At 33.9% G+C, this 18,800-nt stretch overlaps 1 protein-coding gene across 1 annotated transcript; it reads right to left on the reverse strand.

The window, feature by feature from the left end:
* Nucleotides 1-879: 879 nt before the first annotated feature.
* LOC101706447 (keratin-associated protein 15-1) lies at nt 880-18,636 on the reverse strand. The gene has a single exon (XM_087213234.1). It carries the CDS (start codon nt 17,679-17,681, stop codon nt 17,220-17,222), a length of 462 nt encoding a protein of 153 aa, XP_087069360.1. The 5' UTR covers nt 17,682-18,636; the 3' UTR covers nt 880-17,219.
* Between the last annotated feature and the right edge of the window lie 164 nt (nt 18,637-18,800).

Here is an 18,800-nt window from a genome sequence, read left to right on the forward strand (position 1 = left end):
CAGTCAGGATCAGATACAAGCCAAGGCTTTGAGGGTGTAAAAATTACCTCTAATAGGCACAAAGGTGATTAAAGGTATACTAAATTAAAACATACTAATATGCAGGAGTTCCTGTCTTATTGGAATGAAGAGACTATTAAAAGGTTTGGGGGGGGTCACATGTTTTCAAGATGTAAAGACTGTGAGTTTTATCAGCCAACTTCTGAGGGTTTATAAATTCACTATACACTGTGCAGACAGTGACATTTAAGATAGACTCATGCAGCTTTTGCTACCCAGCTGAATTTACTTCTCTAATATGGAGTTAGCTACAGCCATTCATAATGTGTGCTTCCACAGAAGCTTTGGGATTAATACTGTGACCTCAGTAGTTTCAAACACCATCCTCTTTTTGCCTGTGGAGATGGGAACATTGTAAGATAGGGGAAAATATATATTTGACCCCAGTCTAATCATCAAAGGTATATGTTCTCAGAAATCAATTCAACATCTATCAACAAAATGCCAACATTCTGCATTCGTTGAGTTATTTGACCTCAGTCAGATCATCAAAGGTATATGTTCTCAGTAATCATTTCAATATCTATCAACAAAATGGCAACATTCTGCAGTCATTGAGTTAGAATCATCTTTTTCTCATCACTTGACCTCTGTTGATCATTTGTAGACTAGGAGCTTCAAAGCATTTTTTTCTCTCAAACTCTTTTGGTGAATGACTAATTTGGTATTTAGTTGTTGTAGAAAAAATCTCAAATTTGACACCTTAGTAATCATATTTCTCTTCCAGGCTGCTTAAATTTAAGCCTAGAAATACCATATAGAAGTAAGTTTCTCTATGAAAAGAGCAATAAATTCATGGGACACTCTCATGAGAGGAGCTATGATGAAGTTATTAAAAAGACATTATTCTTCCAGTGGATTTTTTTCATGTATGGGTTTACCATAGTTATTTTCTTTATATATTAAGGGCATTTGGTTAGATGGGAAGTTCTTTTTTCTTTCTTTTTTCTATCAGTGGTAGGAAATACAGAAACACCATGATGCTCAAATAACCAGTACTTGAAAGTAACCAGTACTTGAGAGCAATATCGAGTCTATTTAGTAGTAAGTCTGTAGCAATAAAGACAAGTCGATCCAAACAAATCAGCAAATAAATTGATTTTGTACCATGGAGAGCAATATTCAGTTACGTTTTTATTTTTCTACACTATTTTGACATATGAAAAATTCAGTCTCTGGTTAAAAAAAAGTCTGTATTTATGACAAGAAGAAAAAAATAACAATTTCACTGAGGGCTTCATGGCAAAGAATATCAAGATTATGGCATCATACGCAACCTTTTCCATCCTTCTGATTTCACTAATCCTCCAGTTTAAAAAATCAGTTCTACCAGCAGCTGATTTCATGTGACAGTTGTGCTTGTGAAATAATAGTCTTGATCTCAATACCTTTAGCCAGCTCAAATCTATGATGATGACCAGGAGAGGCATTATTTTTCTCTATGTACTTTTGCTTTGAATGTGAGTATTGTTGTTGTAAAAAGCAATGATTTCTCAAAAGCATGGACTTCTTGGTGTTGATTGGGCCTTCTGAATAAACAGTAATGTCTTATTTTTAGAAATAAGAAATGTTGGCCTATAAGCAACTAATAATGATGACAGGATGGATGTGTGGTTTCCAAAGCAAATTTAAATCATATAGTTAATTCTATATTCTTATAACTCTTGAAAACATGTCTTTAATTTCCTTTTAGAAACATCAGTGAATACTCTTTGTTGACATTAGGAGTGACTTTATATGTAGATCTAACACTGGTCAGGTCTTATGCCAAACAGTATAGTAGAGTGCAAATAGCACACACCAGTTACACATCCCTGGCACATCATGGAAAAGCTTCTGTAGTTCATCAAGCTCAACTTCCTTACCTGTAAAGTATAGGTGTCGTGTGAGATTTATGCCAACATAATTTTATATTTTATGATCCATTTGTTGCCATTATTTCTGAACAGAATTTCTTTTCCATATTAAATTTTTATTTAGCAAATGAAGTCGAATAAGTTCTAAAAATTTGAGTCATTTTAAGATGAAAGACTAATAATTCTTCTTATCACAACCTGATACGTTATATATGTACGTTTTGATTTTTAATTTTACCTTATAGAATTTCCTAAAGTATGGATTACTTGCATGCTTAGTCATTTTCTGGTTATCAAATACATAGCTCATACTATCTAAAATGAAAATCTTAAAACTTTCAGCATGCACATAATTTTCTAGTTTTAACTAAAATAAAAACCCCTGAAAAATAATTACTCTTCAGTGTTTCCTGAAGAAATCAGTGGGAATTTAAACTCATGAGTTGAAAGTATTTGAGTTTTAAGATTTTTAGCTTTCATGAATTGATTTTACTGCTAAAAATAAAACAAACAAATATAAGCTTTTTCATGTTTTTATTTTTAATAGTACATGTTTGCAGTATATAAGTATTACGTTCTTTGTGGGGAGGTGGTACACGTGCATAACACCTCTTAATTCTTTTTTTCATCCTTTTCACCCCTCCTTTACCACTCTCTCCATTTCCTGATTCTCTTCACATTTGAGAGAGACAGTTGGACTTAGCAGTCAGTCTAGCCAGCCTTAAATCTAATCATTTCCAGCCAGGTCACTTAAATGTAATAAAAACTCCACCATTTAAATACTCGAGTTCATTCTAAATATTCAGACCTCATCCCACATTTACAAATGTATAAATACGAGTGACCTTGAGCTTACCAACTTTCTTTAATTTACCCCATGTTTGTCTTCATACATGATTTAGGTTGTTACATATTATTTACTCTATTTTTTATTATTTCCATTAAACCCTGCCTTTATTAAAACAAACAATAATTCTTTCTAAATATTTGTCCCTAAATTCTTCTACTAATGTGCTATATCTGTAAATTAAAAGACAATGGTGGAAGAAAACACAGAATTGACAAACAGATTAGAGTGAAAGTACAAGTATCAAAAATACCTTCCTTTTGGTTATCAAATACACTTACATGCTAGCAAATGTTTTGTCCATTTATATTTGAATTTGAAATTTATTTCTGTATGTGAAGTCATTCCCTTCTGACCACTTAACTGAAAATATTTGTTAATCTTCATCTGCGTAAACATTCAGAGGGATATAGTCTGTATTAGAAGGGGCTAGTATGGCTGAAAGATTTCCGAGAATCTAATCTAAAGGAAGGAAGAAAAGAAAGACAAGTGTTTGTTATATAAGTAGATAAAGTAGTAAAGTTCATTGTTTTGGGTCAAGTGTTCCTTAGCTAGCAACAATACAATTTTGAAGATATAGTTTCAGGTACATCCTTTCCTGTGTATTTTTCTGGTTTTGTTTTTGTTTTTGTTTTTAAGAAAAAGAGTCTTCAGAAATCAGCATGAGAAATGCAGAGAAAATATGTTGCTAAACTGCTTTCACTCTTGTTATGCAAAGTTTGGGAAACAGTATTCTAGTAGAGAGAGCTTTCAAGTTTTTCATATATACCTGGTTGCTCAATGGGAATTAATTGAAATATTCATCTTTCATCTTGTGTTTAAAACCTGCTGCTGGTAAGTTTAATAAATTCCTGCTTATTCAAGCAATGTTCTTCTTGAACTTCAGAGTACCACATCCAAGGCTTGAAAATCTGTATAAATTTCTAAATCTAAGTAAAGTTTTATATAACACCTGTCAGTTCTTATTTGGTACAATTCTTTATGGTTTTGCAGTTTCTCCTTTGAGTGAAAGGTACTGGGAGTACCATGGATGGCTTTATAAAGTACTGGGCATATAAAAGAAAATTAATGTGAAGAAAAATATAGTTCTAAAGAAGACAAGTGAGATCAGCTAGTAGCAAGTATACTAAGGACCTTAGAAGTGGTAAGTATAATAAATGTTATAATGATAGATGTAATAATAAATGCATAATAAATGTTATATATGCCAAAATAGTACAGTCATCACTTATAATTCTTAATTTAAACCAAGTACTTTGAATATCTTACATCAAAAAGATCTGAAAGGATTATTATTCCCAATGTAAAGATTAGGACATTGAATCACCATGGTTAAGTAAGTTGTTCAAGATCACAGAGATATTAGGTGGACAAGTTAATATTTGAATCTGGATTCAAAATCTATATTGATTCTTTATCTATGCTCTCTTGTGTCCAGGAAGCAGGTATCAGGCACAACACTTGGGACAAAATGTATGTTGAAAAATGTCAGACTGAGTTCGTAGTCCTCAGGCTTATTTAGGATAGAGTATAAATTGGCATTAATAGAATTCTGGAAGCCGGGCTGAAGTAGAAGAAAAAGGATCTTGCTTAATTAAGATCACCAGCTTTAGATTGTCATAGAGCTGGGAAAATCAAGTAGGTTTCCTATAAGTCAACAGTGAACAACTTTTGGTTTTAAGTATTTGTAATTCAGATGGACTAGATATCAATAAAACTTTATGCAGATATTAAAAGTCATGACAAGTAAAAAATGAACAGAACAATCCTTTTGCTGTAAGGGAAATGTGTAAGGTTGAAGATTACAGTAACAAGACAGGAGGTAGTGAACTGTGGCTAAGGGAGAGAAGATGAAGATGCACTTTAATCTTCCCTCACCCTCCTTTCCCTTCTCTATTTTGTGTTGGCATACTACCCTCCAACCCTGTGTATACCACCCTCCAACCCTGTGTGTACCACCCTCCAATCCTGTGTGTACCACCTCTCCAACCCTGTGCATAGTGCCCCTCCAACCCTTTTAAAAGAGGGACATCTTCCAATACCACCAAGGCCAATAGGCATATCATTGGAGTCCGGGTGTTTAGAAGGAGAAAATGTAAACAGATAATCCACAAAGAGGGTAAATTCAGAGAGAGAGGAGAAACAGCCACCACTCCACCGAGCGCCTTTTCTCATTTGCGATATTGCCTAACACACACCACACGCAGGCCAACCCCTTTGGTAAATGGGGTTGGGCATTATTAGAAGGAAGAAGCTTTGACCAGTCGGGGTGTGTATATGAGGTGTGTATTAAAATTTTAAAGAAAAAAATAGTTACAGGTTTAAAAGTATCACTGTGGAAAGAATCTGCATAATTTCTTCACAATTCAAGAGTCTGTAGAAATCCTTGATACATGTTTACAGTAGATCAGGTTTTGTTTGTTTATTTGTTTGTTTGGGGGGTTTTTGGTTTGTTTTGGTCGACCAAGGTTAAAAAAAATAAAATAAAAGAAGACCGCAGTGGTACCTTCTGTACACCAGGGGGCGAAATACAATAGTTCACTCCACCACTTTCGAATTTCTAGAATCTATCGTAATGCTTCCGGTCATTCTTTGTTTCCTTCATCAACCCGTTGACCATATGACTATTTTTTCAAGATTCCTAGTAGTCTTTTCTTATATTATTCAGGAGCCCCAAAACGTGAAGCTAGCTGGGAGTTTCTACCTTAAGTATCATTTATAGGGCCACCAAGAATCATTTTTAAATGGAATAAAATTCTTCAAACATTTAATGCATTATTTCTAAATCTAACCTCTTTGTTCTATGAAGCTTGACAGTTCTGTTCAGATAGAAACTGCTGCAAACTGGGATGCATAAGACCTAGTTTTCTGAGTCTTACATTCTTTGGATGGTTGTATTCCACTTTTACATCTTACTAAGAACAATTCCTATTAAGATCAGTGATAGATTAGAAATCTAAAACCCCATGAAAAAAAAAGTCTTAAAATGCAACTTAATGGCTCATTCAAAAATATTCATTAGCAAAAATATTTTCTTCTTAGCTATTGAAAATCATAGAAAATTTGAAGCTACTGTAACACACTTCTTAGTGTAAAAAAGGTCCCACTGAGCCAGGCATGGTGGTGCACCTCTGTAATTTCAGCATTCCAGGAGGCCAAGGAAGGACCGTTGTAAGTTCAAGCCTAGTATGGGCAATTTAGTGACTTAGCAAGACCTTTTCTCAAAATTAAAACTGGAACAGTTTAAAAGGGCTGGAGATGTAGTTCAGTGCCAAGGCCCTGGAGGCAATCTATCCAGATAGGTGGATAGATAAATGATAGATAGATAGATAGATAGATAGATAGATAGATAGATAGAGATAGATAAATAGATATAGCTGCCTAGATAGATATCATATGTAGCAGTTTAAGAACATATAATAAATACAAATCAAATACAAAATCTTCCTCTTTCTTGAAGTAGGAAGTCAGAGTTTGAATGTGTAGTACTTTGATGTTCTAGAGAAAGGATTTGTCAGTTCACTTTTGACACTTGAATTTGAAGAAGACAGGTTGTGTAACTGGAATAGAAAACATCTTCCATGTGGCTTGCAGAGCACAGCCTTTGTGAGGCAAGTATTTCCTGCAGATTGGGCAACATAATGAAGAACAACAACTGGGGAGCTTCTAAGATGTGTCATAAATCATACTCATTTGCACTCCGGAAATCTCGCTTCTGGCAATCACCTTTGTATTTGGGGGTCAAGTGGAGTACTCGTCTCCTATTCCATTCATTGCAAACTACAAAGCAATGCTTTGAGGCTATGTTGTGGTTTATTTCTCAAGAGACTCTAGTAATTACAAGTGAAAACCTCCTAGACTGCTCTCATGGTAGAAGGCTTTGAGAAGAAATATACCAATGCACAGTGTTGCTTAGCAACCTGGTTTCATAAGGAAAAAAACAAGTGTAAACCCTCTCAGAAAGTCATCACATGGAGTATGCCATCCTCACTCCCTCATTGAAAAGGTGAAAGGATCCACAAGCATGAATACTTTTACACTCCACCATCGATGCTAAACTAGTAATGTAAGTTCCAATGCTCATTTATTCTTGCAATAATTTACATTTCATTAAAGACATAATGCAATCTAAGTGTGTACCTCAAGTATAAAATAAAAATCCCTCTCCCCCTTAGAAGGTCATCTACTATTTGTTAAAGAAGTAGATTATAAGTAAAATGATTACCAATCTCTAGTATTTCCATATTTATTAATGATGATAGAGTTAGAAAGGAGAGTGATTTGTAGGAATCATTATTTAAGAGTGTTCATCCAGGTAAACCTCTCTCATTACATTAAGTGCAATGCAATACACATTAATGGATTACCTAGTATGTGCTGGCAATAACTGAAAAATGATGGGCTGGTCGCTGTATTAAACTTTAAAAAATAACTACCAAAAGCAGTCCTCCTGATTTAATGAAGTTTATACTACTTTGTGATTCAAGGAGAAAAACGGTCATCATAATCTAGGTACTTCTTTCATGGACAAGATAAATACTTCTAAAAGAGATAAGAACAAGCTTAGATAGAGCCTAGCATTTCAACATGTCTTTTAAAAGAGCAACAGCAGAGGTGAAAGGAAAGGTATATAAAAGCACAGCCTAAGGGGAAATTCCTGACTAACTTGGAGTGCAGTAAGGAATGAATTGGAAGAATTAATTTGGAAACAAATAATACATTATTAGGCCTTAATACACATAGAGCTAACCTTGAGCCCAGCTTCAGAAATTATAAGCTATACATCATTGGGCATTTTAGTTGCTCTCTCTGTCTTTTGGTATCTACAGAGAGTTTTAAGCATGAAACACAGTATTTCAGGCAAAGGCCAGATAACATATTTGAACACGATCATGAGCCACACTCTTTGTACAAACATCAGTGAAAGCAAGCCACACGGAAAGAGCGGTGCATCATATTTGAAATACCATCTTGTGCTGATGTTTTCACACCAACATACTTCCTCATATACTCAGTATGTAGAAATTATCTTTTTTCAAAAAGAAGTAATTTTTCTTCATAGTTTTTAAAACAGATCACATTCAATAATTTTTTTTTTCACTTTTAGTAGAAGTTAGAGCTAAGAAAATAGCTATTTCAGGTCAATCAACGTTATGTCAGTTGAAGAAAACACAGAAAGGTCATTGCCATGGAGAGGGGCTCAATAAATACTCCCTGAGTGAATGATAGTGAATTAAAGACCAAAGGCAGGCCCAATCTGACCCACAGATTTTAGCTTTTGGCATAAAGTATATATCATGTGCCTTAACTAATCCTAAACTGTCACTAAATGTTTATTCTTTTTAGTGTTACATTGACAAGCCATTGAATGCATTTGAGGGTGTTGTCTGAAAAATCTTCAAGAAGGCAACTTCGGTTTTATTATTCAATTATGTTTTATGATTTAATCCAGAGATTAATGTGCAAAGATATTAGACACATGCTGTACTGTTTAGTTCATCGAACTTTTAAGTAGTTTTCGATACACAGCAATCTCTGCAAAGCAGTTATGCCTACAAGAGGCCCTTGTGTTGTTATTTATGTAAAATCAGCTGTAAATGAAGTTGGACATTACTAAGAATATACACAAACACTATGAAGAAAATTTGTTTTTCTCATTATCAATATTTTGAATGATTCAACCTCTGTGGTTCTGGTTTTCTTGATTATTATTTCATTGATTCAAAGTCACTAATTACTATTTAGAGATTTCTTAAATATAAGATGAGTGCTATGGAGGGAAATGAAATAATCTAAAACATGATCCTTATCTTAAAGTGGCAGACAACCGAGTGAGAATAAGGCCAAATATTACAAAAACTAGTTCTAAGAAACAAGTCTGATGTTAAACACTATTAAAAGCAAAATGAAACACCACCACTACTACCTTTTGACTTCAACCCATATTTATTTAAAAAGCATGATATCAAATATAATAAGAACGCAGGCACTATGATGTCAGAAGGGCCTTAATCCAAACGTCAATTTCGTTCTCTTATTTGGCAAATAATCTCACTAAGATGTCTAGTTATTATAAAATAAGGATTCTATATGATTTATCAAATTTGACTATGAGGACAAGTAAGCTAGATACTGCATGCTTTTAGCATAGTGCCTGGCACAATAAGGGATCTGGAAAACTTGTGAAGTGTGTAAATCTTCATGCCCCATGAATTTCTTCATTTCTTTATGCATTTAGAAATACTCGAGGGCTCTGCATAGACACTGCACACATAACAGTGAATCCAGCAGCCCCGAGTGCACCAGGTGGCCCTGTGTGTGTTCTCAGCTGGGCTGTCCGTGTACTTTGCGGGGATGGGTTGTATAGGCAAATAGTGAGACACAGAAAAGAATTGCTCAGACTGGTCTCTTCGAGTTATGATGCTATTGTTTTTTATAAGAACCCATTTTGTTGTCAGTTAAAATTTAGTAGAGTCAAAGGGAAAAGCCAAGATGAAACACTGGAGAGAAGAGGGGCACTGATACCACATGGCTTTTGTGAGAGGAAACCTTCTGACTCGACAGTTCTTTGTGCTACAACCAGCACTGGCATGACTACCTTTTAGTTCTTACTGATCTGGTGAGTAGACTGGGAAGCCACTGGAATGGGTAAACACTGAGTTTTGAATTGATGTACTTTCTTCATTTTTATTCCTTTTCAGGTAAAAACTCTGGTTTTTATCTTATGTATCCTTTAGCCAAGATTTGCAAGGTTATCTGGAAAAAAGTGTCTAGAAATCTTAGAGTTTTTTAATGAGTATCTAATTACCTGAAGATTGAACCATGGTCCCGTGGGAACTTTCATGCACTTACTGAGAAACAGTAGGCTCTTACAAAACTGGAAATCTTTTTGATATAAGGGGAAAGAGAAAGACACAGAATGAACTCTCTTAACAACTTCCATGTGAGGAATCTCAATAGCAGAAATAGAAATTACACTATATTAATGAGACTTGTACCATTAATGCATCACGAAATGTATTTATTGATAGCAATCACAGATTCTTTCAATGGAAGTAATAGAATATTATGGATGAGATATAATAAAAAAATTAAATTTGTTAGAGAGAGAGAGAGAGAGAGATCCTCAGTGTTAGCTATAATCACATAAATCAGAAAGCTTCTGCTCTATAGGAACGCCTCATTGGAATCCATTGCCCTGAATAGAGGAGCAGACTCACTACATCAGGAATAGTGTGGAGATTTAGCTAGCAGAGCTGGACTTGTACACAGGTTCGAGGATTCATGTAAAGGGGAAGTCATACAATTCTATGCAAAGTGTCCATTTTAATCTTATAGTACTTGGAAATAATTTTCTTGACAGATAGAGATCATTGTTCCTAAAACACTTAAATACACAAGAAGATTTTCTTTCATTCTACCACTTTTGTTTTCAAACTGTCAGTTCAGTTATTTGAAGGTAAGAATAGCAACTTTTTTCTTATAAATCCAAAGCTGCGATAGCGGACACCACAAGGTGACATTCAATGAGCATTGGTTGTCCACTGAAGAAATCTTCATATTTAGACATGTACACTAAAATAAGTGAAAACAATAATTTAAAATGTCCTAAGTTATCTTTATATAATTCAATATACTACTGCTGCCTAACATTATTTTATCTAATTAAAAAAATGAAGAAATTGATGGGAAGAGGTAAGGGAAATTCCTCAACTCATATGCCAAAAACATACACCTTCATAACTGAGATTAAAAGGGAAAAGAGAAATAAAGTTAAGTAGGTTTCCCAGGAAATATGGGTGAAAAACAGACATGGAATAATAGGTCAGCTATCTACAGCCATGTCAGAAGATACTAAATGTCCTACCTACCCTCTGAGTCCCTTCTTTTTGTAACTTAGTCTTATAATTTCAGAAAATACTTTTTGAAAGTAAACACATATTAATTTAAATAGAGTTTGTAGTAATGATATTTGATACAGAAAATGGCTGTATATGTAACAGAATAACCATATATTCAAATAATGAGTAGTTACCCATTGACATGTAGCATATCTTTGAGTGTTATTGGGGCAGTGAAAAATTTAAGTAAATCCTAATTCCTCATTACAAAATTTATGCAACACTGTGGTTTGAAGACTAATTTTAAATGAATATAATGGATTTTTCAACTACCCACAGAGTTATAGCAACCTGGTGCCATGAGTTTGACAATTTAGAATTTGTCATTATAAACCTTCTTTAAGTGTTTCAATGTGCAGAATGTTCTGAACAGAACATATCAAAAAGCAAAATGTAAATGTTGCATATTCTTAGTTTTCATATTGATTCTTTCTGTATTCCTTCTAAACTTATGTATAATGCAACTTACAAGTCAATATTAAAATAGTTAGAAATTGCTAACTTAGTAGATATAAAAATGTTGCAGGTAGATGGGCATGTTGAGAGGGCATTGCATTTCATACATGCAAGCCTCTCTTGCCTTTGTGTGTAGACAGCAATATTTAAGTAGAGGTCTCTTCCATTGCATCACTTGTCTTCACTTCTCTACACATTTTGTTGATTACCATTATTCTTCCACTGCTCTCCATGATCTCAAGTAAGATTTAACCATTCAGACATTTCATGCTTCAGGAAATTTTTACAGATTGACTTATTGACCACAATAATCTGAAGAGCAAGATAAACAGCTCTCTAAATATGCAACATTTCTTTTATAAACATTTAAACATTTATAAACATTTAAATATATAACAATTCTTTTATTTCAATACCCTTCTCTGCTCTGCCTACCAATTCTAAACCATTTTATAATAAATTCTCCCAATGTCAATTAGCTCTCTGGCTTGAAATACCTACCCTAAGCCAGATTCTAGAGTCTCACTTTTAACATCCTTCTTGGGAGATATAGCAAAAATACACTCAAGGTGGGGTTCTTTCTTACTGCAGGAAGTTGGGGCACTTTTCCTTTACCTTATTAACTGATTGATTGGTGACATATGTTGTTCAGGAGGGACTTAAAGGTCTTTGAACTTCAGTAGGCTCCCATTTCTGTTATTGAATGGTCTTCGTTATCACATGTTCTGAACTTGACATTTGTGCCTTTCCCCACCTTGCTGCCTCTCATATGCTGAAATCCTAATCACAATTGTGACAGTGTTTGGAGATGGGGCCTTCAAGATGTAATTAGGTTTTGAAGATTGAGCCCTAACTTTAAAAATAAGAGCCTATGTACAAAAGATGTAAGAGCGCTTGCTTCTTGCTCTCTAATTTCTTCCATGTGACCATACAGAGTAAAGCCTGTCATCTGCAAGACAGAAAAAGGGCCTTATCCAAGAGGTGAATTGTCTTCCTCCCTGACTTTGCACTTCCCTATCTTCAGAAAAGTGAGAAAGAAATGTCTGTTATTGGCACCATTCCATCTATGAAATCTTATTGTAGTAGTCAAAAATGACTAAGATATCAAATGCTACTGAATACTGGCTCTTTCCTTAATGGAGTCTTTTGCATGGAGAGATATCTATGTCTGTCTCTCTGTCTCTGTCTCTCTGACTCTGTCTGTCTCTGTCTCTCTCCATCTCTCTCATGCATGAGAAGAATTTTTAAAAATCAACTGACATGATTTTAGAGGCTGTTAGACTGAAAACTTAAGCAGAATTTCTGTTATATACTTGAAGCAATATTTTTTCCTTTCTGAAAAATCTGCTTTCCTCTTTAGGTCTACTTAACTGATTAATTGAGTCACATACCCATTACCAAGGGCAATCTCTTTTACTTAAACCCAACTGATTTTTACATTTGAAGCACATCTACAAAATGCCTTCAAAACAACATAAAGATTAGCATTTGATCAAATAACTGGACCATGTTCAGTCAAGTTGACACACAGAATTCACCATCAGTCTCCATTTTCTAGAAAAAAATTATTTCATAAAAATATTTTAAATTATTGAAGGAATTTTTGAAAATGAAAATTAGAGAAATTAATTTGTGGATAATCTATCAATCCGCAAAATGATTTTCATAGATTTATATCTTTTATTTAGATATGTATGTGCTACTTTTGTAAGAGATTTCTCACATATTTTCTTAGACTATTGCTCTCTAGAGTAACTAAAATGTCATTAGGAGTTCTACCATATTCAAAAGCCCGTAACGTCTCCTGTCAATGAGTCCCCATCTAGTCCCTGTTAAGAACACAGCTTTAAACACATCCCAGCGTTAAACAAGTCATAAGAGAACAGGGTGATGTCTAGAGATTTGTTTTCAATTTTTTTTTAAATTCAATTCCCAACTTTTGCTCTTTCTGGCCATCCCATTTCTGGTTTTATTTAATTTCTTTACTCTCTTTTTGTCATACTCTTCTTTCATCATTCTCAAATTTTCTGCTTCATTTCCTGCACTTTAACCAACTATTTGGTTTCTTAGTAGTTTCCATAGATATTGGAATCCTGAGCACTTGGGTTGGATATTTCTTTGTTAGGACTGAGGGTGTTCTGTGTATTATAAGATCTTTAGCTACATCATCTTTCCTCTTATCACTAGATGCCAATAGAATCCCGCATCCCCTGTTCTTTCTAGATACTGCCAAATATCACTTCAATCCAAAAATATTCCCCATATAGAAACTCTGCTTGTGGATGAGTATGCTAGGAATGAATTGTGTGGGACAATTCTTAATTATGGACCCTGGCCCTAAGTACTGAGCAATTGGGATAGAGATAGCATAGCACAGATTCAATATAATATACTGCATGTGTGAATGAGGTATTTTGGATGCCTGTTAAAAAAGTAAGTCTATGCTTGGTAAATCTAAAATAATAATGAGCTACTAACTTGCCAAATGGTATTTCCACTTCTGAACATGAACACAGTAGTTGTGATCATGTTTACATTATAATGGCCTGTTCAATTCCTATTAGAGAAGAATAGTGACATTTTTGTGAAAAATTTCTCAGTTATAAAATGTTTCTCACTTGAGATCATACCCTCTAATGATCTTCATTGACCAAGAAGTAAGAGTCAGTTATTTTTCAGATTGAGTCTCCAATTTACAGATAGCTGACTGAGGAACTTCTCAGCTTCCATGAACATATGAGCCAATTCCTGATAATAAATCTCTCTGTCTCTTTCTCTATAAGCCCACTTCCTACACATAATCTCCTATTAATTCTGAGAGGTTTTGTTTCTCTGGAGAACCTGGATCTAAACCACTGATATAATCTTATGAGAAAAACAATGGAAATGGGAAAAAATGTACCAGAAAATGTAAAGCTCAACTTAGTGCCTAGAGAATAATAAATCTAAATGGCAGAATAATATCATAGGGAAGAAAACATGAAAATATCACAGCAAACATGCAAAGCAATGTCTGAGGAAGTATGAAGGTTCTGCACTGCAGGGTACATGATAAAAAGACACTGATCTTGTATAATTCAGTTGTGGTGCCACATTAACATATTTACATTATATTACATAAGAGTGGATCATTGGAAACTTTCAAAGAATAACTGCAATTTCAGTCTATTATGTAATTTAATATACTTATGAAGGGGACAGATTGTTAAATAAAATTTTTATTTGATTTTTAAGGCAAATTTTCATTTTAGTTAAATTTACAATCCACTTTGTTCATGCTTTATTTTGTGTAATCCTGGACCCAAAGGCATATGAAATGTTTTATTGTTTGAGTGCTACATCCTATTTTCCAACTCTTGACAACTTGTTTAAATGATACCCTCAACCGAGGATTGTATCTTCTTCATAATTCAGTACCTGCAGATTATCATTCAACAACATATTAGCAAGTGATTCTTCTAAAGAAAAACATGGCCTTAGATATGGACTATTTATTAAATGTAGAAAAATAACTCAATATACTTTATCCTGAAAGTTGTCCTGATTGACAAGATGTCAATACCTTGTTCATCAGTGTTTCTGGTCTAGAGCTTATTGTGTGGCCCACTGGTCATGATTACCATATGCTACTTTCTGGTGGCCAGAGACAGCTTGTGTAGGTGAAACAGAGAGAGGAGGAGAATACTGCATTTCAGAAGACACAGATATTTCTCAGAGATAGTTTCAAGCATATTTGTGTACAAAGGGGTAAGGGACATGTGCGATAATGTGTGCCCTCTTGTACCAAATTATGTTCTTTTTGTTTGCTGGGTAAAAATAAGATCGCAATATTAAAATAAGTCCATTGTACATCAGAATAGAATTTAATTATGAATATTGGAATCACTGTTTTATTCCCCTTTATATTATTTTTGAAAGCAAAAGTCCACATGTTGCGAGATTTATTTCTTTAACAAAATGAACATTATAGCAATTTTTACAATTTGTAAAGTAACAGAAAGATTTGAGTCAAGTAGTAAATCTCTCTATTTATTTATATTTTTATGTGTTTATTTTTGTATAGACATCTGACATAAAGTTAACCTATCCAGTGTCACACAAAGGCTGCTGCATATTGCAAACTCAGGTCTGCTTTCAAAACTCTCTTATACTCCATTTCTCTCATAGACAAAATTGAAAAGAAGTAAATAAAAGATCATTTATCCTGATAATTGTGTACTGCCACGATCTTATGGTAATAACTATTTTTCTTATTGAAAGTTTTTGAATATTTAAAATTTAAAAATTAAATATCAAGTTTTTAAAAAAAGGTGAACACATTATGCAGTTGTGAGTTGTGCCAATTAATAATTGATTGCATTTTCACAACTAACTTTATATATCCCAGTAAAAAGTAAAATGAATGCTCAAAAATATTCCTAAAACATCTAAGAGCACACAGGATGGAGTATCTAAAATACTTAGGGGTGAAGGGAGGGGAAGAGGAAAGGAAAGGAGGGAAAGGAAAAACTATGAGAAAAGAAAAAAAAATGGAAATGATGTCTATGTAAATAGGGAAGGGTGGAGGGGGTGAAGGGCGCATAGGTAATAGGGAAAAAATAAGAACCAAGATACATCATGCACAGGTACAAACTCCCAATGATAAATGTAAATGTATTGTATACCTAAAATGTACCAATAAAAGAATTTAAGAAATAAATAAATAAAATAAAATACTTATTGGAGATCATGGAGAACAAAAGGAAGAATAATGGTAATCAATAAAATATGTAGAGAAGTGACGACAGGTGATGCAGTAGAAGACGGTTCTGCTTAAATGTTGCTGTCTACACACAAAGGCAAAGGAGGCTTGCATGTATGAAATGCAATGGGCTCTCAACATGCCCATCTACCTGCCACATTTTCATATCTACTAAGTTAGCAACTTCTAACTATTTTAATATTGACTTGTTAGTTGAATTTTACATTAGAAGGGACACAAAAAGAATCAATATAAAGATTACAAATGTGCAACATTTACAGTTTGCTCTTCCACATATCTTGCTTAGAATATTCTGCACATTGAAACAATTAAAGAAGGTCTATAATGACAGATTCTAAATAGTTAAAAGTCATGGCACCAGGCTGCTATAACTATGTGGTCAGTTGAAAATCCATTATATTCATTTAAAATTAGTCTTTAATCTCAGTGTTGCATACATTTTGTCATGAGGAACTAGGATTTATTTAGTTTTTCCATTCCCCCATCAGGACTCAAAGATATTTCTATATATGGTTATTGTTACATATACAGCCATTTTCTATATCAAATATCATTACTATGAACTCTATTTAAATTAAAATGTTTTTACTTTCAAAAAAGTATTTTCTGGATTTATAAGACTAAGTTACAAATAGAGGGGACTCAGAGGCTAGGTAGGATGTTTAGTGTCCTCTGACATGACTATAGATAGCTGGCTTATTATTGTTTTCATACATTTTTCTTGGAAAACCTACTTAACTCTATTTCTCTTTCCCCTTTTAAACTCAGTTATATAGTTATAGATACAGCCATTTTCTATATCAAATATTATTAATATGAACTCTATTTAAATTAAAATGAATTCCTTCACTGGAAAGAAAAATCTCTGAAACAATAATGTGTGTGAATGTCCTCATTAAGGGATAAAAGTCTCTCAAGATAAGATGTATGAGATATGCAATATATTGTAATTTCTTTCTAAAGTTCTTGTTTTCTGTCCAACACAACACTAATTAACTATATGAAGCAGAAAAAAACAAAACTGAAGACAGTTAAAATTGTGGGATGTAGTCAATAACTGTGTCTTATTCATAAAGGAAAATAGAAAGCCAGAATTCATATTACAGAAAAAGTTTATTTAAAATACATGTGAGTGAAAAGGGAAGAATGACCGAAAAATTTTAGAGTGATGGTAACAGAAGTGATTTCAAGCATTGGTATAAGAATTAAATTCTAGATATTGGGCAAACAAAAGGATAAAGTTCCTTCAGGTGCAGAGGTGAGCTCAAGAAGGTGGAAAATATTCAGTAAGTGGATCCAAAAAAGTGAGAGCCAAAGGCTGATGTTTGGAAACTAGTTCACTGGAAACTTCTAGTAGAAAAATAAGATGGGCGGTAGAAGCTGGATCCATTTCCCAAATACCGGAAGCCAGTGTTTCTATGACCACAACATCCAAAGACAGTGTTGCCATGACCAAAAGGTGCAAGTCCAGTGTTGCCATATCCAAGAGATCCAGTGTAATTTGTCTGGCAAGGTCTGAAGGAGATGGAATTACTTGGGTGGAAGCAGGATGTTTGGAAGGATCTGGTCCCAGTACAGGACGTCTGGTTGCCAATGGGCTCACAAAAGCTTTCCTGTTGTCCACTGTAGATGGAGGAGCCCAGCTGGTAGGTCTTCAGAGGAATTATTACATTTGTGGGGTAGACAGAATTGTAGGCAGAAACTGTGGGCCTCAGGAAGCCTCCAAAGGATTGCGAGGAGAAATTTCCAGAGCTAAAGTTGTAAGACATGTTGTCAGGACTTCTGAGTTCAGCTGGCATGTAGTTTGTGAGTATGACTGATACCTTCCCTGTTGGGTACTTACATACCCTAGAAATGGGTATAATCACATATGGTCATCTTAATTAGGCTGCAGTAAAACTAAAATACATTAAACTTCAAAGAACTTTTTTATGAATGCAGACTTTTAAATTAAATTAGTTTTTCAAAGCAATTGTTCATGGAAAAAAATGCCTATCTCAGTAATCTACCTTGAGTAGAATGAAAAGTACCATAATTGTAATTGTATGATTGAAGCTTTCTTCATTCTTTCCTTTAAGATATTAGATCAGATGGACCACACTTTAAGAAATCTTTTGTGTCTAAAGCTCTAACATGTACCTTGAAGGAGGTAGTTACATCACTCTAAGTTTAGGAACCCAATTGAATACAAAAAATAAATTCTCATTATATTTTCCTTCTCCCAAATCTTGCACATTTTACAAAAGAAACCACAACTTAATTGATAGAAATTCTAAATGAGTGGATAGTAAGTTTGATTTTTGTTTCCTTATAGCACAAATAGTTCAATTAATTTTGTGTATGTTTTTAAGAATGAATGATCCAAAGTTTGAAGTGTGAGTGCTTTGAAGATAACATTGTAAATCTTTTCTCTGAACTCCACTTGCTTTCTTCTTTTTGTGTTTCCCTGGTGGGGAATCCAGTGTCTTGTGCATGCTTAGTAAGAGCTCTGACACAGAGCTTCATATCCATCTCCATCATCCTACTTTCTTGATGAAGGTAATCATTAGTTCCAGCAAACATGTACTGATAAAAATAAAAAATTTAAATAAAATCCTCCAAGTTGGATCCTTTAAAAATATCAGCAACAAGTTCAGTAAACTTGAATATAAAATATTCTCCATAAAGTTTCAGTACTTTTTGATGGCATTGATATTATGGAGGATAAAGTAATATGCATTTACAGAAAGTATGGAAGAATAGGATCTGAAGAATCCACAGATACAAATGATATAAATTAAATGTGAGTGAGAAAGGATATTAAAACAGATGGTAATGTGAAATAGAGAATGAATACCCTTGAGATATCTGATGTGGTACATTTATCAAGTGACATACACATTCTTCATAAAGGACTAAGTGGTATGAGGGTTTTGCTA

Source organism: Heterocephalus glaber, unplaced genomic scaffold, assembly GCF_053883595.1.
Source record: "Heterocephalus glaber isolate CG9 unplaced genomic scaffold, H.glaber_assembly_v1.0 deba00000122, whole genome shotgun sequence".
Taxonomy (NCBI): domain Eukaryota; kingdom Metazoa; phylum Chordata; class Mammalia; order Rodentia; family Bathyergidae; genus Heterocephalus; species Heterocephalus glaber.